Source organism: Argiope bruennichi, chromosome X1 (assembly GCF_947563725.1).
Source record: "Argiope bruennichi chromosome X1, qqArgBrue1.1, whole genome shotgun sequence".
Lineage (NCBI taxonomy): Eukaryota > Metazoa > Arthropoda > Arachnida > Araneae > Araneidae > Argiope > Argiope bruennichi.
Window position 1 is genome coordinate 105,868,694 of NC_079162.1, and position 22,579 is coordinate 105,891,272.

Here is a 22,579-nt window from a genome sequence, read left to right on the forward strand (position 1 = left end):
CTCTTTAGATGAAGTCTCTAATTTCCTGCAAGAAACTATATCAGAAACTGCACAAAATAATGTTAGGCTATTAAATTTTTATGGAACTATAACCCATTTATAATTATATCTAAACTTTCATCATGGAGAAAAAAATTTCACATTCTCTTAGTATTTAATTTATAATTTATTCCATGATATACGTTTTGTTCTGTTATGATATTATGATTTTAAAAAATAGCCACAGTGATCAAAATATAAAAACTATTACAATAACATATTAAAAAATTTCTTCCATTTCATTTTCTTTATTAATATCAATCTCCTGATAAAAAGATATATGTTGAAATAAGTTGAATAAATGTAGCACAACGTAAATAAGAAAAATGAACATTCCTTTACTTTTTCAGTTGCTGCCAATGGAAACTTTCCTGGAGTGGAACCCAAAAGGCAAAGGACGGCTTATACTCGGCATCAAATCTTAGAATTAGAGAAAGAGTTTCATTTCAACAGATATCTTACTCGACGAAGAAGAATAGAGATTGCACATGCTCTCTGTCTGTCAGAACGACAGATCAAAATATGGTTTCAAAACCGACGGATGAAGTGGAAGAAGGATAATAAACTACCAAATACGAAAAACGTTAAGAAGAAAAATCCTAATAACGCCAACAATGCAAATAATAACAATAACAACAACAACAACAATACTAATGCTAATAATAATAACAACAACAACAATCCGGACCAGCAAAATGCAAACAGATTATCCAATCCTCAGTCTCAACCCCCAACACTGCAACCTGTGGTGCCACCTCCTCAGCCACCACACCATATGATTGGTCCTTCTCCTCATTCCCAACCAAATTCTTTAGTGGTGGATACAAAGACGGATTATGGACTTACAGAACTGTGATGTTGATACGTTAAGTCCTCTCTTTTGTGTTTGTACTGTTTCACACATTCCAGAACATTGTAAAAATGTATGTAAAAGCTATTACGCCTCTTCAGGTAGTTCCAAATGAACAGAACTAGTAAACTGAACTTCATGTGATGTGAATTGTTTGACTTTTAGTGTTCACACTGGATTTGTGAAGTCATCATGCCTTAAAGTAGATCGAGTGGATTAAGTCCAAAATTGGTAAAGAAAACCAATTTGGATAGTGGCTGTGCACTTAGGGGTGCATCTCAAGGGTTTAGCAATCTTCAGCAACGACTTTTGCGGATGCTTTTTATGGTGTCAATGAAACAAATGTAGTATATTTTTATTTCTCGTCTAATAAGTTGACTACTTGCAATAACAATAATGTGCAATAAAAACAGCTTACGCAATCAGTAATCTGGTAAAGGCAGTTGCAAAAACAAAGCCACCACTGAATCATCATAAAAAAGAGAAAATTTTAATAATATATTTCAGTAATAAAGAAAATTATAATTAGTTTAATTTAGAAATAAAGAATGAATAAATTCAATGGCTGACAAAGCAAACCAAAAGGATCATAAAACAAATATTCAATAGGTTTAATTCAATACACAGACTAAAATTTTAAATATTTTGTGGATTTAAATTCTATTTTAACGATAAACAGTGAAAATTTTCAGCAATCATTTTTAGAAAGAAAATTTTTTATTTTCAAAAAATAGCAGAAGATCAATGATAACTGCATGTTTTCAATGCTTATAAACCGTTACACGCGTACTTCTTTCGAGGATGAGCTTCAGTGTTTGAATCTGACCCAATCTTTGCGACTATTATTGCATCAACCTTGAACTTAATTACATGATCAGGGACGGAAAGTGCTCTCTGTATGAAGAGTTACTCGCCGACTTCCGTACTTCGCGACTATAGCATTAGTAAAAAAGCAATTCGAAAGGCTGCTTCGTCTACTATTTAAAATCATGTTAGGTTTCAACAGTTAATTTTTAAATATTGTATTAAAATGATCATTTTAATTTCATTATAATGAAATGGATTTTAAAAATTATGTAATTGTATAGCAAGTAACAAGATCTTATTTTAAAATCTTTAGGATTAACTTACGGTTGACTTTATTCAAGCACTTTTTAATTTGCATGAAAACGTTAGAACAAATTCTGATGAAAAAATTTAGATATACCCCGGTGATAATATTTTATTAAATTTTGATAAAGTTTTTAATTGATACTATGTGAGAAGTGTTGAAAAGTGAATTGATGTAAAGTCAAATGAAGACTGTAGTTGAAAGTTTGTTATTTACTGTTTCTGAATCCTCCTCGAGTACCTCCTTCAAGAAACGGTAATCGAAGAGCGTACGAATTGTTTGAAAAAATATTAAACAATCATTGAAATGCTTCTGAATACAAATAATTTACAGAAAGAACTTTTGAGATGCACCTCTTTACGAGGCAAAGTGAGAATACATTATGGAGTGCATACATGTAGTTTGTTTTGGATTACTTCATTGAACAGAAAAATAAATAAAATGTCAACTGCCTATTTCATCTAGATGTGTACAGAATACCCCTTTTTACGTCCACAGGTACTGAAATGGTGACAATGTGCTGTCGTTGCGTAAAGCAACGATATAGGTAAGCAGAGGAAGAATTAAGCACCTGTTTATGTAATTTATTGCGTTGTATAAAAAAAGGATTCCATTTATGAAAGTGACTGCTGCTTTCGCACGTTAGTTCTGAAAGTAACTTGTCAGAAAAGAATTTTTTTCTTCGATGTTTTTAAACAGAGTTGACTGTTGCATTTCAGAGTGATAAAAGACAACCTTCGTAAATGCTCTAAGTTCCCGGAAAAATTACAGATAACAGATTTGCCTATGATTGTAATAACAAGCTAATGTTGTTGAATGTTTATTTCATTGAAAAATACATTAAAAGTGTGACACTTTCTAGTTCTCACCCGTTGAAAAGAGTACAAAGATTTATTTTCCCCATTGGTTCTCTATTTCTCTTTTTCTCATCCATATTGAATTGTTTTATTATTTGTGAGCCAAAAATAAAACAAACCGAAGTCAGTTTTTTTATAATTAGTTCTTACTAAAACATTATATTCATTTGATAATCATAATCTTATTGTAGAAATCATTTTTAACTTAATGTGATTAATAACCTATTCATTTCGTAGTAATATGGGAACTCGGTTTAAAAACAATCTCAGGAGGTCTTTTTTTTTTTTACTGTATATGCTGCGTGCTGATTGTGGTTACCTGCTGAGCAGAGTCATATTTTTCTATGTGTTTCCTTAAACTTTCTTGTTGTCATTTGTTAATTTTATGTTAGAACAATTGCGGGTTTACTGTTTCGTGTTTGTTAATTTAGTTTAAAAGCATGGAATGTATTTGAATATTTCTAACAGAAGTTTTTCAACTTGTTTTTAGTACAAAAATGTTCCGTGCTATTCTTTAATAACTTAATATTTTTCGGGAAGAAAAGGGAATAGCAATGCTTTCTAATAACAGATATAATGATTTAACCTTTGCGCAATAAATTGAAACAATAGTAATTAAAAAAACTTATTTTACTCTGCATTTAGCACCCTGGCTGGCTTTTTTCTTTAAAAATGCTAATAAAAAACAAACAGTAAAGGAAATAATACGAAATATGTCATTTTAATAAACTCCTCAAGCGGAATAAACATGTCTATTTCTGATAGAAAATCATGGCATTCGGATTAAGAGAAACATACAATATGCAAAGTTATTTTTTTCAAACGTCATAATAAATCTGATAGGACAACTGTTACAAATGTGGTAGCTTCTAAAATGAAATATTGAGCCCATATTCAACCCTTAAGATAGTTAAGTACCATCTAATTGCTCGCTGACGTTTTCTTAATGCTCCCAATCGAAAGCGATCCTGCCGACGATCGTTTCGCTTTTTTGTTTCCGTAAGGGAAAAGGAAAATTGAATTGAAAAATCTGTGAAAGCGCTTCATAAGGATGCGACAAGCCAGTGACAATGTAGCTCGCTATAAGAAAAATGGTCTCCCCACGGCGCGATTCGATCGGCTTGAAAACCTTCAGCTATTCCTTTATGGAAAGCTGGTGAAGGCAAGAGGGTAGTGGGTAGGGGCGAGAAAATGATGGGAGTTTAAACTGCGCCAGTGTCTGACATGAACCTTAACTGGATGATGGAAGTTCCCTGGAAGATTGCCAACATCCCAGTTGCAACCATCCGTTCCCTCTTGAAGACACGGCGTCGCGGCGTCCTTGTCTCTGAGCCGCTAATGTCTCGCTTTTTGAATTGCACAAATGACGTCAGCAAGATTTATCCCTCCAACTCCTGATTAAGACAAGTGCGATTGTAGAAAATTTAATGCTTCCTTAGCCTCCCTGTTTTTATAGAGCTCGATATCCATCTTTAATTGAGTAGTTCTTTGCAAATAGTTGCTCTTAACACTTTCGCTCTGACACGACTTTAAATTCCTGTTAGAAGCTATTGTAAATCGAATTTGTTCAGATTAAAAGCGCTAATTCAACACAGTTGTAAATCAAAAATATTGAAAATCATATTAAAAATTTTTTTTAACAAAACGTGTGTATAATTTATAAAAGATTTGTCATTATGTAATGGTTAAAGACAGTTACTGACTGACTGACTATTTTCTGTCTTACTGACTAGAAAATTTCAAACAAAAATATGCTTCAAACAAAATATGCTATTTCAATTCATCTTTATAATTTATCTTTCATGCTCAATATATTAAGTTAGCTGATGAATAACAAACATTCATTTTGACAGTGAATAACTAACTGCTTATAAAATAATGATTCTCTCGCTGTTAATTAATATTCGCAAAAAAATGTCCCAAAAATCATTAAAAAAACGCCTTTTACCACCTTAAGTAGTTATAACTAATTAATGTTAATTGAAAATTGTTATATTGTAGAATTTGTATTTTATTTAATTTGTACAGTTGAACACTAAATAAATAACCTGGAAGTGATTTTTATAATTGACAGCACGTTTTTCCGTCATTAATTAAACGAAACTGACAAAACAAAAACAAAAGAAAAAGCTTAGTTGATTAAGCAATTCAAAATGAGCATTAAATAATTGTAATATGTGACCTTGAGCAAATGATAGAAAAGGTTGATCCTCGAAGCTTAATAATGCAATATTTAGTGGACGTTTCTTTTCTTTTTTCTTTCGTTGTTAATTGGGTAAAGTTTTCAATTATCTTCTTTATATGTTTATATAGAGTGCTGGCTATCTTTTCGTTCGGATTTTCATTTAAAGCTTATTTATATGAAATAACTTTAGAAATCGAATTTTTGCACGTTTTTCTCGTTTATTTGAAGGGAATTTACTTAATTATTTTTCAATAATATTGATGAAGTAAAATTTATATTATTGAAAGTCATCCTCTATCTGCCTCCTCAACTCCATTAATAATATATTTTAATGTTACACTTTTAAACTATCAAAACAAGGTCCAGGCTCTGTTTAAGTTTGAAAAATTAATGAACTCCTTACGAGTTTATATTTTGTCGATATTGAAATAAATTAATAATATCGTATTTAAAACTTTATATTTTATTCAATAAAACTAAAGTCCTTTCCTTTCTTTTTAGAGTAAGAATGATAAAATATTCTTTTATTTTGTTTTTCATATAATTAATCTTCTTTTACATTGATACTTACGTGAAAAATATAAATTTTTAAATAAAATCAACACATACAAGAAGTAAAACTATATTAGTTTTTGGTTATAGTGGTTTTGGTTATTAGTTTATAATTAGTTTTTGGATTAGCTATATATTGAATTCATATTATCATTTTATATATATCATTTGTTTAGTATTTTTAATTGATTATGGGCCTCTTTTATTTTATGGTTGTAGTTCTTAAAACCTTTCTACTTTTGCTTTCCTCATTTTCTCCCTCTATGCTGTCTATAATGTTTCAGTTTTATTTAATGGAATCAATCCTTTTTTTACTACCTTTCATATAGATAAATGCTTCTAGACTCAAATAAGTGTCAATTCTATGACATCTCTATATTGTTAGCTCTTTCTCTGTAATAAGGAGCAGATCTAAAATGGACGGAAATAAAAAATATTAGGTTATGTTTCAATCACTTCCTTCTTTAAATGAAAATGGGTGAGGGAGTATTTTCCCATCTGTAACCAAAAAGAAATTAACTCAAAACTGTTCTAAACTATAGAACCATATGTAGAAAAACTAAAAATCTATATAAAATAACATAGACAAACATAGAAATACTCGTTATACATAGAAATATTCGTGTTACTTGCATCTAATGCAAAATTCTGATATTCCTTTAATTGGTTATAAGTTTTTATAATCGGTATTTTTTAATTTTAATAACTTGGTAGGGAAGAAAGTCTTTCGCACGCATTATGAGTTGCAACAAACATGAGTCAAACAATACATTTTTTCGGGGAAATTTTTCGGACTTTCCTAATGATGAGCGTCTTTCCTAATTTACACTAAACTAATAAACTTTATATTATTTTATGAAAGGTTATTGCTCGTGCTTCAATTTTTAACATATTGAAATTAATTTAACACTGTCTTAATTAAGGAAATTGTCAAGCCAGGTTTACTCAAACTTTAGTTCATGTTCGCAAAATTTTTAACTTTTATACTTTATGCAAAATAGATTATAATACGAGAAACAGTTCTTAACAGTCTTACAAGACATGTCATGACTTGGGTTTCTGCATATACTTTAAAAGTTGAAAAAATTTCTGTGTAATATAATCTGTCGATTTGTCTTTCGGTTTTTTAAAAGTTGAAAAATTTCTGTGTAGAATAATCTGTCGATTTGTCTTTCGTTTTTTTTAAAAGGTAAGGAATTTTCTTAGTTATCAATGTGTTAAACGTCCAAAATGTGAAGCAATCTTAGCTGCTCCTGCAAGCATTTCTTACCCCAAGTGTCATCATTGTATAGTAAAGCTGAAGACAGTCTTATTTCAACTGACTCTTTCGGTATTTCTAAGCTTCTTCAGATTATTATGTTTCATTTATTGAAGTGTTAAGCACTCTAGTGTCACATGTCAGTCTCCTGCCAATAAACGAATTATGAAATAAATGATGCGATGTTTTAAGGTTCATATAGTAATTTCTATGTATAGAATTATTTCAGTGTTTTATTCGATAATACAAATTTTTCGCATAAATACCTCTTTTATGCTGTTGTTTTCATTAGTGAAAATGTGTATGGTCATGTCCACACAAAGTTTAAGTTGTGAACGAAACTGAACAAGTATTAATCAATTGTTATTTGACTGTTTATCACATGCAGATACGTGACTGCAAGTGATTTGACGTGTTTTCTTGTAACTCAACTAATCCTGCTCAGTTTTTTTCGTTTGTTTACTGCGATGTATATGTAATGTAACTACGTTTTATTACGTTGTCAAAGAATTATGTTTTGTTGTTGAATTTTCTGTGGAGTTGAATTTGTTGTTCCCGTTTTTTTAATTATTATTATTATTATTATTATTTTACTCAGCGATTATATCATTCCAAGGAGAAATATATATATATATATATCTGATTTTAAAAATATAAAAAAAAAAAATACAGAAGAGTTTTTATAAAAATTAGGCCATGTTCGAACAATTGTTTTTATTGTGAAAAGAATGTTTCTCAATTATTAATTTCTATCTATCGAAGCCAAAATTGGATGTTAAATTGCGTATTAAGCCATGTAGAGAAGTAAATTAAGCGTGACTTTCTCTGCTGTAATTAACGTTGAATGTAAATTTTTTGAGATGTCTATGCTTTCCGAAAGGAAAACACTTTTCATGTTCCACGGCAATTAGCGCTGCTTTAAACATTTTTATATTTTGCACCTGTCATATATTTTGTATATTTAGATATGTACACGGTGCAAAGACTGTGATCTTACGAAGCCAGTAAATAATTTACCTAAGTGTTAATTGCAAATAAGCCCATTATGTAAAAACCAAACAAAAATTTCTCAGTATAAAATTATTGAAAACATATTGTTCATTGACCGAATATTAAAACAAAAAAAATAAACAGGTTGTGGAGGAAGCATTTTTACGTCATTCATTTACTATGAAGTGTCTGTTTTATTTATTCATTTTTGTTTGTTTGTTTCATTTTACGAAGTTCCGAATTAATTGCTGTGGATAATGCATCCGCAGTTTGTTTTTGGATAAATAAATTGCACATTTACCAGTCTCGGTGAACATTTCCTTTGTTTTTAATCACATTTTTCATTTTTGTACTCACAAAACACAAATCACTGAACAACATTACAATATACATAACTGAAAAAAGATTCCCACATTTTTGTTTTGAAGATTTTTAGTTACTTTTTATCTTACTTTTTGATTCTATTCCATTGTTGCATTCAGAACAATTCAAATATTAAATAACGGAGCAAATGTAAAGTGTAATAACAGATTAATTTATCACAAGTAAATTCTTGAACCTAGAAATATAATGCGGGAGATTTCATATTTTTCATAAAAAATAAGAATATATTTGTATAAAATCACGGTCATTACATTTTAACAAATTATCAAGTAATATGACTATTTAAAAATATTTTAAAAACATCTAATCCAATGCAACTAGATATGATGAACTGGAGTTTCTATTTATTCTATTATTTTAATCCGATATTTATCTAGAGTAGTTGTAAAAGTCATCGAGCTAAATTTAGAAACTATTTTTAATTTAGAAAGCTATAAATAATAAATTAGTTTAGTGTAAACAAAATGTGATTTATTTGAACCCAAGCAGCTACGAAGAAATTACGATTATGATACTTTTTGTTAATTTTTATTATGATAGCCCATATAGACATCTTGTTTTTCTTATTACTTTAATATTAAAAGCAATAAAAATATTTTAAAAAGCTCCGAATTATTTTATCAATAATCTATAAATTATCTTGAGTTATATTAGACTTTCGGGACTGAATGATTTTCTAAATTGTAGAGAGAACTTTGCCTAGTGAGAGCCTCTCAGGTACTGCAAATGATCACCTCATGAAAGTTCAGCAGGAATGAAATTATATGCCTCCAATCACACTCCCTTCACTCGACGCTGAAATGATGCATCTTCGATGGGCGTTTTAACGTTGACCAATGGGAAAGCTTGTTGTGGAGGGTTTAGTTGTTAACAATAAGTAAGCCCCTCGATCACAATTTCTTTTAGTCGTTTCTTTAATTTTCAAGGGTTTTTTTAAAGAAATATTTACACTTGGCTTTAAGAGGAGTTAATGCTTTTACGAAAAACTGAAAACTTCAAATGCTGTGAAATATTTTTTGATTGTAGATTTATTACAGTTTCAATTTTTAAAATATTATAAATTTTTTGCTTTTTTTTCTGAAATAGTGAAATATACCGCCATTTCGTAAGATCAAATTTTTAATTCCATTAATTTTAATCAATCATCGGAAAGGAATACAAAAAAATAGGGATTCTGAGCAAATACAAATGCTATTCTATCGAAATATAAATCTGAGCAACATACCTGTAAAGTAATGGATTTAAATTTTTTCAAAGAATCGCTCATACATTTAGTATTAAAAGGGCTTGTCCTTTTTCGTAACAAATAAATTAATATTTCGTCATAGAACTTATGACAATTAAATTTACAAAAAGTTTTCTCTGTCGATGTCGGAAAATTTGAACTTATAACAATTAAATTTACCAAACGTTTTCTCTGTCGATATCGCAGAATTTGTTTATTCATTTCTTGCAGCTATGTGAAGGAGCAAAGAGGGGTAAACAGGAAGAAAAAAATAAAGAGACAGACAAACCTGAAATATTTGTAAGAATTTTTAGTGATTTTCCGTCATAAATATAATCCGCAACTTATAAAAACTTGCTTGTGTATATCGCAGCATCAGACAATAAGGTCTTATGATTTAAAACAATATAGTATATTGGCTGTTCTAGAAATTTATATTTGAAAAACGTAAATGCTCTGAAAGTTTTTACAATTCTGTCCTCAGCTGAATATTCTCTATGCACTTTAGCCAATAAAAACATAAATCTTAAAGCAAGAATTCATTCAAAGAATAATGCTCATAAGCATATCTTTTCAAATTCTAATTTAAAAAAAATCCCATTGACTTTCGGAAAGTTTAAATAGAAGAAAATAAAATTAAGTGATGAAAAGAAATAAAAACACAACAAATTGGTGTTAAAAACATGAATTGATACATAGTATTCTACTGCAAATTTTTGAAAATGAATATATATATATATAAACTTTATTGAAATTTCACAATATCCTTATTAATAAAATTAAAACATCAAACTGGACAGGGAGATATTAACTTTATTAGAAGAATTAAGTTACCATGAGTATTATTTCCCTGTTAAAGAATTCATTTTCCATTCAAATGAGTTAATACTTTCAAATAATTTTCATTGGGATTTTACGTTCCCCTTTCATAAAAACTTGAATGTTACTTAAAATATATAAATCCATGCATAAATATATTACATCGTTTTTTTTCTTCTTAAAAGTGGTCCTAATTAAAGCATCCATCTCAGTCCCACTTCTCATAATGAATCGCTTTGTGATTAATGAAAGCGTGAAACACATCCCATTCATTAATCTTATCTAAAAGAAATCTTCAGATAATTGTTGCGTAATGTATGATTACTTGAGAGTCTTTATAGTATATAAGAATAAAGTTCATAATATGCTATTAAATGTGTGCACATGTTTATGTTAAAATTTATTTATTTTGCCATAAGGAGGAAATTTCAATATTTTAACTTTACACACACACACTATTTTATCCTAATTTATATATATATACACACTATGGTGCTTTTTCTGTTCTTTTTTTTTTTTTTTTTTTTTTTTTTTTTTTTAGTTTGAATAAGAAATAATTTTTAGTTGCGATTCCGAAATAATTTAGCTTCATTTCCAAAATATTTTTAATTTTAAATGTGGTTACTATATATATATATATATATATATAAACAGCAATATTTTATTTAAAATGTACCATTTAAATGCTGAATTATGTGCTTTTTTTTAAATTATATTAAATGCTTCCTTTCTTCTTTCAATGTTCTTTTTTTCTTCTTCTTAATATTTTCTCAATATTTTCTTTTATTTATTCTTTTTGAGCAATCTTCTTTCAATGAACATTTTAATATATTATTTCAATGCTCAATGTATATATTTCTTCTTAAAAAGCTTTCCTTTTGCTTTGAGCATATTTACTTATATTTAAAATTTCTGAAAAGGATTTAACTTGTGAACGTTACAGGCATTGTCTTGTTATTCAATGTGATATTAAGGAAATTAATTTCTTACATATTTTTTTAGCTAACAAAAATCATAATAAAACTTAAGTCATGTATATATATATCTTTAGCCTTTCAACTTACAAATCATATAGTTGTAGTTTCCTTTTCAGAATAAAAACCTGATACTGCTAAATGGGACACATTCAGTTGCCTATTTTTCTTCCAATCATTTATTCTCCCTTCCATTCTACTTTGGAGGTGTTTCCCTTACCACGCCTCACCCCCAAGAATTTGCTTATTCATTAGAGTTAACTATTACACACATGATGCGAGATTCATTTTCAACGGAGAAAATTTTTAAATAAAGTTAATAAATGCTTAACACATTGTTTACTAAATTGTTTTGCTATCAGGAGCACAAGTGGTGTTCGAAAAAATATTTCAATTTTAAATTGTACTCTAATTTAGCAAATAATGTATATAATAAATAATATTCATGATGGCAAAAATGAAATGCTTAAGATAATGAAATCATATATAATTAAAAAACACATATAAACAGTAACTAATTTTTTTAAAAAAAGTTTCTTGTTAACTATAACAAGAGTAAACATTTAAAATATTTTTTAATAATTAATGCCGTTGATAGGAACAAAATAATAGTAGGTGAATTTTCTCTTACAAAGTTTCTTGTTTCATATTTGCAAAATTTTACTAGAAACAACATTAAAAAAACGATAGTGTACATAATTACAAAATCACTTGAATTTTAAAAGTAAGTGTGTGTAAGTGTCAATGTAAGTGTGTATTTGAAGAAAGTTCTTTGAAAGATATGTGTCGTGAATATCAATAACTGAGTTTTAAGATATTTAGGATCAACACTGATTTCCGTCGATTCTCTTAAAACAAATTTTCAACAAAAGATTTTAATATTTATTTATATTAGTGATTTTTTTTTATTTTGTTGATTTAATCTTGTTCTTTAAACTAAAATCAAAGTACTTTTAATCAGCCATTTGGAATTATTTAAGAAATGAAGCAAATAAATTACTAGCACTAACATAGAATTTTTTTCAGGCTTTTCATCATATTTATTTATATTTAATTAGAGGCTTAGAAAGCTAAAGTGATTCCTAGACTGTAGGAATTTAACTGTAGCTGTTTTATTATTATTACAATATTATATCCTTCTTTCTATTATTAAGATTCAATACAGCCATCAAGTCTTGAAAAAGTATTTAGATGCATTTTAAATATATACATGACTTTTGTTATCTTGTTTTTAGATTTTTCTTATCTTTTTTTCATTCTTGAATTCAGCATTTAAAATCCTTTTTTAGAAAAATGTAAGTTAGATTGTAAAGAGAAAAATTATTTAATAAATAAATGCCTGTTCTAAATAATAAATAAATGCCTTATTTAATAAATAAATGCCTGTTCTAAAATACATCGAGATTTAAATAAAACATTTGTAACCGAAAGCTCTTCGCATTAAAGTAGATAAATAGATCTTATGTTTAAATGAAACAAAAAAATAAATAAATAATTGGTATCTTAGAATATAAAGAAATGATTGTGAAAACTTCTTTCTTGATAGAAATTTGAACTTACATCTACTTCAAATGAAAGGTAAATGGCACCAGAAATCAAAGCTATGGCTGTTTATTTTTAGAGCATTTGTAAGAAAGAATACGAGAAAAGAAAGTTTTAGTATTTTTCTCACTCACTGCGCGGGGGTTGGGGGGGAGAAATCTATTCGACAACAGGATCGACAAAAACTTTCGCGCGAAAATTCATAAAATATTTCTATCCTCACACAGGGTAAGCAAGAAAAATTGCAAGAACCAAGGAGAAAGCACATGAACGAAAACTGTGTTATGACTGAAGCCGTCCGGATACTAACAGAGAATGAATGTCCCAGGGGTCTATTACATGCCCAAAATTTCTTTCCTTGCTATTACGAGAGAAGACGAATTGATATGTTTGGCTCGTACTGCGGGAACCGGGTTTCAACTAGAGAGCATGGTTTTTCAAACACGCCATTCGTCGGCGTTTTATGTTGTAACGTCAGCCACCTCGCAAGCAAAATCTCCCCCTCCTGTTCCCCACCCGGCATACCCCAGCCTGGGGAGGGAAGGGAGATACAGGAGAGATCCCCTCTCTTTACTCCAGAGGTTCGTCTCCAAACCTGCAAAAGCGGTGGCGGCCATTTTCGGGTAATAAATGTCCTTTCTCAACGTATACTTCATCGCTCACAGTCAGCGTTTGACCAAGAATAAGAAATGGGACTTTGAAAACAGCTGGTAGTGTCAATATTGAAAGAGTATTGATAAAAGTGTTCATAAAGTATGAGTATTCATGGGCGGTTTTTGACTGATGTTAACAACACAAGTTTTTACTGGCATCCACTCATTGTTCGTTTGTCGTTGTTGTTGTTATTGTTTCTGTTGTAAAATGTAATTAGATATCTTGGAATGGAAGATATTACCAGAAGAATTATTCGAGTAATCTTTCTGCACTCATTACAGATTTTTATAACAGACATTTCTGCCACTTTTTTCTTTTATTTAAATTTCTAATTGCTTTAGATGTCAACGGATATATGACTGGGAAATTATAAATTTTCTGAAAAAATTCTGCGTCTTTTGCAAACAGTAACATCAAGAGTAAAAATTTTTTCAGCGAAAAGAAAAAAGTTGAAATAGTAATTATACTTGATGAAATCCGTGACAAATATTCTCAAATTAGTATGTAGATTTGAGCAAGTAAGACGTTCAGTAGAATGTAGATTTTAACGGTTAATTTATATTTTTATATTAAGAATGTATGGAAACTATTCTTGTGAAATTATTTCAGTTTATAGGAAAATCTTTTTAATGAAATTAACATGCTTCTGAAGCTATTAAAGGCGCCAGGTTAAGGATTTTGCGCTTATGTTTTATTCCATTGGTTAATAAAACAAATATATATTGCAGACTTATTATAAATGCTTCGAAGGGTAATTTGTTTCTTAAATATTTTTGTATAGCATATTAAGATATAAAATATTTATTATATATGTTGGGAAATCTACAAAATTAAGAAATTAGTTATGAGATATGTATACTAAACCGGATAATACCGGACTAAAACCACTCAGTTTAAATAAGAATCAAAATTTGAAGAAGTAATCAATGTTTAATTAGTAAATCAGCAGGGAATCGGAAAAAAAAATGCCTTGCGTTACGTAAAAGTTCACAATTGTGACGTATATCATTTATTGTTAATAGTAGATTTTGGCTGTTAAAATTTAATTGCCAGTAGTAAGGTGATACATTAAATTGTTCTAATCCAGTTTAATAAATAGAAATTTTAATTTCCATTTACCTGAAGAACGAGTTCTAATTATTTCATAGGTCATAGTGTATAACTTCATTAAAGATAAATTTTCCTCTTCGAATTGTGAAAAATATACATTAAAAAATAAGATATTCAGTCAGTTAAGGATATATTTTTTAAAATAAATTTTCATTAGTTTTACTCGAAACATGCATTATGTACCTTTTTTTTTTTAGTATACATATTTCCTAAGAAATGGATACTGTGTTGAAATTGTAATTAAGATATGTACATTCTATTTTATTTAATTCATTACTTATAAGAATAAAAAAAATTACATAGGGAAATAAATTATTCTGTTTAATATAAAAATTAATTTCTACAAAATAATAATAACATAATCATAAATATCCGAAGCTCAGCTCATTTGAAATAAAAATGAAATATAAAGCAGCAATAATAATTCAGTGAAAACTCCTTTTTCCGTTTATAAAATTCTTTATTAAATGAAGTTCACCTCAAGATGAACAAGGTATCAAATATCAGGACTCGTTTTGAATCTAGAAGTACTTATGCTCGTTTCTAATAATTATTTATTTTCTTTTAATATAAATTTCTTGTTGTGCCGATCCTGATAGGATAGGAAATCTTTTTAAAGAACAAAAGAAATTTTTTTAAAAAATTCTAAAACAGTTTAACTATTCTCTAGAGTTAAATCAAACCTCACTTTTAAAATTTACTTTAATAAAAATTAATCAACAAAGAAATGTTTTAAATACTTAACAGTTTTGCTTTCTCTACTATGTTATCGAATGACTGCGTTTGGGGAATTTGTTGACATTTTTATATGAGAAGGTGTTAAATGATACGTTAGATGATAATATGATAGTATGGTTTAAAAGTGGCAATATGCCTTAAAATTTAAAAACATGCTAATTCAATAATAAGGTGAATTACAAATAATATTTATTTTATTTGTATGATCGAGGACTGATTAGGTTTAATGAGTAACGATCTTACGTCACGTTTTGGTTTTTCAATGATTTCAATAACTCATTTTTTTTAAATATAATATTTTACAGCTGTCGTGTGAAACGTAATTTTATTCTGAATAGACTTGTTAAAAGAACATATTTATGAACAAACCATGAAATAAATTGTTTAATGATAAAACACACACATATATACGCCAATTTCCAGTTCTTTAAAAATCTCCGAATATCCTTTATCTGTAGAAGTGAGAACATGATTCTAAATTTGTTCAGGAAAAAGGAACTATAAATTACACTAGAAAAAAAGCAACCGTTAACTGATATCTTTCTTTTGACTTTGATAGCTTTTATCCGAAAGATAATCTGCGGATTTGTATCGTAATATCATTCTTCCCCAATTGTCAAGCCGCCACTTCCATCGGCGAATCTAAAATATGAAGCCAAGTAGAAAAGGAGGGAAAGACGGCTTCTCTGTTCAAGCAAAAATAAGATAAAATAAAAATTACTCTCTCCAAACCGGTCTTTCATAAAAATCATAAATTATTGCGTCTGGCATAAACGAAAGTAACCTTCTTGAGAGGGGTGTCAGAGGTTCTTCTGTCATCCTGTCAGAGGTTTGAAAACACAACAAAAGTCTCTGGAATCCTTTTCAACTCTCTTACCTTCTGTAATTGCATACTATTTTCTACAATAGAAACACGTGCAACTGCTATGTGGATCTCGTGTCTTGTGTCTTAGAGACACGCAAACCTACCCGCAGTGAAAAGGGCACGGTTGCGTTCTTCGTAATTCCGTTCGTCATGTCTCAACCAATGTCTAGAATTTTACAACGACAAGTTTTGAATCTGATTTCTTCTATTTTTGTAATTGTTTTTTCGTTTCATTTTTTTCTTCTTTTCTCTAGTCTACATTTGAATTGCATATTAAAGTTGGATCAGCCAATCGTAAGTCGGCGTTTTCTTTATGGCGTCTATACTGAAGCAATTTTCTCGTTTCTTATTTTTTTAACTCGTGCTTTTTTTTCCTCCGAGATGTACACAACTTGAAGATCTTGCGCTACTTATATAATGATCTTTTAAGTGGAACTTCCACACAAGGGGCAGGGAAAAATTCGCGCAAGGAACACAAATAATAAGAGTAAGAAAAGAAAGAAAAAAAAAAATCCCAACCAAAGTTCAAAACAGCTGTCTAAATGATTGTTGGAAAAGGAACATTCCCAGAAAGGTCAACATTTTTAGAAGTTTTACTTTTTCATTTATTAATGTATGAGGACCCTAAGCCACAAAAAATTTATTTTTTTATGGAATCATCAGACTTTTTCAGATAAAATAACTAAATATTTTCAGCAATAAACGCTTAGTCAGGATTAAAACAATAAAATATTACTTTATAAGCATAGAAACACCATTCCAGAAGGTGATCTTTATTATTTCAGGACAAAAGAATCTAGTATAAATTTATTCTTTTGGCTGTTTTATTCATAAATTATAAATAAATTTAACAAAAGCAGTTTCTTTTAAAGGATTCAGTAGCATTACGTATAATATTTAATCAACACCCCAGTTCATATAAAATCATATTATTTTTATCTTCCTTTTCCCATTTTCGTCTATAAAAAGGCTACGGGATTTTTTCCTTTATTATATAAATTGGATTATTGGCATTCTATTACATCAAGCCGAGTTCATTCTTCTATTTTTTATCAAACAAATTTTTAAAAAAAAGAAGATAGCTCCTAATTTTAACAAATGTGTGATTCTCTGTGTTAACAAACTTCAGTTTTGTTTGCAAATAAGGCCATGTTATGCATTACTATATTTATTAAACAGAAGCTTCAAATAATAGATTTTTAAACCTACATATGCAGAAGATGAAGCTATTTGTAATATTTTATAGTTCAAATAATTAAAAATCATTCAGAATTTTTTATAACACCTCCTTTTAAAATTACCTTAAATATTTATAAAAATAAATCCGTTATAAATAAAATGAAGCAGTAATTAAAAACTAGAGGAACGAGTTTATAAAAATAAAAAAATATTGGCTATAATATCTTTCCAATGTGTTTTATGATTTGCCCTATAAATTTATTTTTATATATTGATTAAAAACATAGCTGAGAAGACATCACTATTAATCACACACAGACAGATATCCCTATTTTCTGTCAGCATGAAATGATTGACGGTAAATAGTAATTTCCTGTCTGCCACAAAATATAAAAATTTAAGAGACATAAAGCATTTCTATCTTTCATTTTAAAAAGCTGTTATCAGTAAATTTTTAAACTGTCTGTCATATTTTAGCCAATAACTGACACCACCATTTTTTTCTTTCATGAGATAAAAAACAAAACGAGTCTGGCCTTTTATAATTCATATATGAATGAAAATAGGCAATAAAAAATGAAATATTCCGGCTACTCCAAGAACAAGAAATAAAACACGAAGAAAAAGTTTTCTCACGATTAAAGCAAATCCCCCCCTCCCCCGGACTATCGTGTTGAAAATTTACTAATTATTACACAAAAGTAAGTTTCTAAAGGAGAGAAAAGAAAGGAAAGAAGTTAAATATTCACTTTGCCATTCGTTCAAGCCATAAAGTCAGACAATTACGCAGCGCGCTTCATTTATATTCCCATTATCAGTCCATTAGTTTGAAGGCTTCAAAAACGCTACGCGCTTCAACCTAGAATCATTTATCACCTAGCTCATTTCAACTTTACTTAGGAGACGACCCCCAAAGTGGTTTACGTAGAACTTCATTACTCGATTGATCAATGTCAGGCGGCGTGTTGTCATTCCTCGCAGACCACCGAAACGCAGAACAGGACTGAGAGTCCCTGCCTGCAAAATATGTAAATCGAAAATTACCCCGTCAACCTTGTAGTCTGACTGGCTGCTTGTCTGCATAGCTTGTTTCGGGGGTGAGTTCTGGCATGCAACCTCAAGCATTGGTCAGCATCAGCGTGAATAACCTTTAGTCTCACGTGTTGGAGTAGAATCATGATTTCCGCAAGCATTTGTTACGAATGTTGCGTCGCCATAACTCAGTTCGAGTAAGTTAGCGCTTTTGAAATGAGCTTTACAGCAGAGGCAGAATAACAGGCCAGTTGGCAATAGAGTTACGAGTTTAGGATTCTACAATTGCTTGAATATTCGATTTTGCTGGAGTTTAACCTTTGCCGTCTTTTTGCTAAATAGGCAGAAGATACAGCGTCAGTCCTGTAGCTGAAAATCTACATGCAAAAGGAAGCTATTTACTTGCGTATGAATGAAAACGTTGTGCATATGAGGATGAGAGGACAAATATGATTTAAATTAGAGGTCAATTATTTTCTCTTCTTAAAAAATAAAGTATATTTACAATAGGGACTCAAAACGCTCTAACAAGTAATCCGAAGATAAAAATGAGAAAGCATTTTGACCTAAATTCTCTTTTCTGTGCAATGTCGTTTAATCGAAAGACTTGCAGATATTATTGCTACATCATAAGTCATTTCCAAGAGTCTAGTAAAAATGTTTCTTTAACTGTTTACTTTTAAAAAAAACATACTTTAAACAATGCTTAAACACGGTAGTGCCAAGTGCTTGTTAGTATCAAGTAAAACTAAAGTTTTGAAACAATAACAAACATAGAAGTGTCTGTTCTTCAGTAAACAAATCTAAAAACGGATGACTGAGCGAATTCTGACCAATTTTTTATTTATACCGTTGAAAGACTTCCTGTTTTCGTATTTCATCTCTTGTTATCTTGAATTTAACATTTTGGTGCTCTGGCGTGAGTTTTTATACACGATCGTTTCTAATTATCCGTGGAGAGTAACATTAAGGTCATGTTGCGTGGCACATGCAGGAGTCTCATGGGTGCGGCTTCAGCCAGAAATGCATACATTATGCAAAGCCCGCGCTTTTCAAACACACAATTGCTACGTTTTTGGAATTGAAACGAGGTGCACAGACAATAACGTGAGTTCGCTTTCATTTTACTGGACTTATACTAGATTATAAATTATATACTTTGAATTTCTGAAGCCAAAATCTTTATTATTTAGTACTTGTAAGTAGACATGCTCGTTAAAAATAAAATATTAAAAATATTAACTTCTCAAGTTAAAACACTAAATTTTATTATGAACTGACAAGAATAACGAATTATTTGTACTAAAATTGCGTTGTTGAAGTGATGTAAAAAAACGTGGTTATTAATGCTATTTTCTGTATTTAAGTTTTTAAAAGAATTTTTATTTTCGTTTTTTGATTTTTAAATATAAAATTTTGCAGACCAACTTCTTTGAAGATAATTCGGACATTTTTCTATTTTTTCCCCTCTAAATCCATTTCTAATGTTTTACTTAAAGAAGCAACAATGATGATAAGATGCCATTTTATTATTTTTATAAAGATAATTTATTTATTCCCTGTTTGAAATAATTCAAATACAAGAGAGAGAGAGAGAGAAAGATAAGAAAAAAAAATCCTAAATTCTACCAACAATTCAAAAGATCAAAAAGCTTGAAACCTTCACCAAAAATACATGAGATATGACAAAATAAGGATTTGACAAAAATGTCTTTAATTTTGAAGGAATAACAGCATGAATGTATTACAATCAGTGGTAGCCATATTTCTCTACAATTAGATTTATGAAATCTCTTGTGATTCATGCAAGAATCGAAAACGTTTTTTGAAAATTCATCATATATCATCGAAAAGCATAAAAATCCTATTAGGTTTAGTAATTCATTACATTTCTTCAATTCAATAACCCCAAGGTAAAGAGGTAAATTTACGAGATCAAAACAAGAACGATCGCTGCGGAAGGCAAACTAAAACCGATTTCTTCCTCCACAAGAAAAGTTATTATACTTATTCAGTTCGGCAAGCTAATGTAGAATTTTCTTAAATTTCTTTTCAAGAAAATAAAACTATTTTTTGATAAAAGCTTAAACTAACGCTCAAAAGATAAATAACTCTATTAACTACACTGTGCAGGATTAGATTATATACTAGATTATAAATTGTATATATTAGATCGTTGGAAAGATAAATTGGATTTTGTAAAATATTATTTTTATCCTTTCGACAGACACATTTTGCATCAAAATCAGCGGGCGTGGTCTCTCCAAAACTTTCTAGTATACCCTCTAATAAAGATATTATTTCCCTCTTACCGCATAAAATTGTAGAATGCCTCAGTTGTACCAATGCCGTCCAAGGCCGTGAATGCTTTGGACGGCATTGGCGGATAATAATTACGGAAGATCAATTTTTGACTTGGATCTATCATTTTTACTGAATCTAGCGAGTGATCTTTGGCGATTAATCGCTCGCATGCAGTTAAGATACAAGTACCAGAAAATCGAATATGTATTTTGGACGATTTTCACCAACCAATTGAAACCACAATGTGATATGAAACTATAATTGTAGTGACAAGATCACACAATAATTCTCATTTATTTCAGTTATTACGTTTACATGAACCCTAAATTACAGACTCCCAGACGATCAACACCTAGCCGAAATTTGTTCAAAATTCGATACGAATAACGCCAAACCAATGCCCGAAATTTTAACTCTAAACATTACTTACCCTTTTAACCCTCTGACTGCGTAATTTTTTAAAATTACTATTTAGATGCGATGTTTGCAAATAAGTTCAAATGTTTTTCAAACAAAGTGAACTGATACTATACGTTACATGATAATAATATGATATAATAAAAATCTATAATCGTAAAAATAAACATTCTAAACTGCGAAAAACGCGGGATGCAATAGAAAATGGACTGATTGCAAACCCACGGAAATCGCGGAATAAGCAGCTGGAGGGTTAATCTTTACTTTTATAATTATTCTGTAGACTTGTACTCGGACAGCCGGATAGACAGACTACCTCTCAACGGATTTCATTCAAAATTTCATAGAAATCTACAAATTTGGTGTAAAATTCATGCGCAAAAATTCATCCATAAATTTCAAACTGCTCTTAAGGTATTGCGTCCACAGACACACAGACAGACATAACTCTAATAATGTGTTTTTAGACGTAATTCTAATAATGTGTTTTTTGGACTCGAAAAGGTCTGAAACGAGGTTATTCGTCAAAATTTGGAGATCGAATTTTTTGACGATAACTGTACTCTTTGTTTATTTCGTATACGAGAGAGTAAAAGAACAACAACAACAACAACAACAAAAAAAAAAAATCATAAGTATTTGGTTTTCTCATCATCCCTCATGACAGCCGCCTCGACAACTATAATGCCTTTCACCTCCCGTCGTCGCTGCGTTATGGACACAATGATGAATGTTGAATTTCTCCGGAAAGGCTTTGTCGTATAAATAGCCGAAATATAATGTCCATTTGTCTGTAATTGCGTAAATGAATTTTTAATACTCATATATAAAGTTAGCTATAAGATAATTATCGGTGTTTGAAGTGATATCAATTGATTAAAAATATCAATTATACATTCTTTAAAATTAATCAAATAATAAGAAAGCATTAAATTTTTATTTCTATATCTTCATTTTTCTAAGATGAAGATTAAGTACAACTTAGAGAAAGGAGTAAAAACGATAGTTTTCGCTATCCCCATTAGGGATAAATAAAAACTCTTAATTATAAATAAAAACTCTTAGTTACAAATAAAAACTCTTAGTTATATCCAAGTTTTGCTTTAAAGCTACAGGAGGACAGTTTCAGGAAGGTCTTCTTACCTAAATGGTGGCAAAATGTTGAAAATGACGTTTGTGTTAAATGGACACTTGTATAAGTTTTACACCATGTCAACAAGCTGTGAATTCGTGTGAAATATATACATGAAAAAGTATCAAAGAAAAATAGCTCAATATCATTTCTTTAAAAAATTAAATTTTCAAATCATATAATAACATTATGCAAGAAAACTGGAGAGTTTTATGCAATCATTCCTGATAAATACAATAAATTATCCTTCATAGGATTTTTGACAATTCAATTCAAAGAATTATTTTTAATTAATTACTGTTTTTATATGTAGAAAAATTTACTGCTGACACTTCGTTTCTTTAACTTTATCATTTTCAAAT

The 22,579-nt window shown here is 29.5% G+C and overlaps 1 protein-coding gene across 1 annotated transcript in view; it reads left to right on the forward strand.

Annotated features, from left to right (window-relative positions):
• LOC129959131 (homeobox protein Hox-C4-like) overlaps positions 1–5,576 on the forward strand; it is a 40,659-nt gene extending 35,083 nt beyond the window's left edge. The window contains exon 2 of the mRNA XM_056071955.1: positions 390–5,576. Coding sequence (XP_055927930.1) covers positions 390–895 — 506 coding nt within the window. The 3' untranslated portion in view covers positions 896–5,576. The remainder of the gene's footprint in view (positions 1–389) is intronic.
• The last annotated feature ends 17,003 nt before the right edge of the window (positions 5,577–22,579 follow it).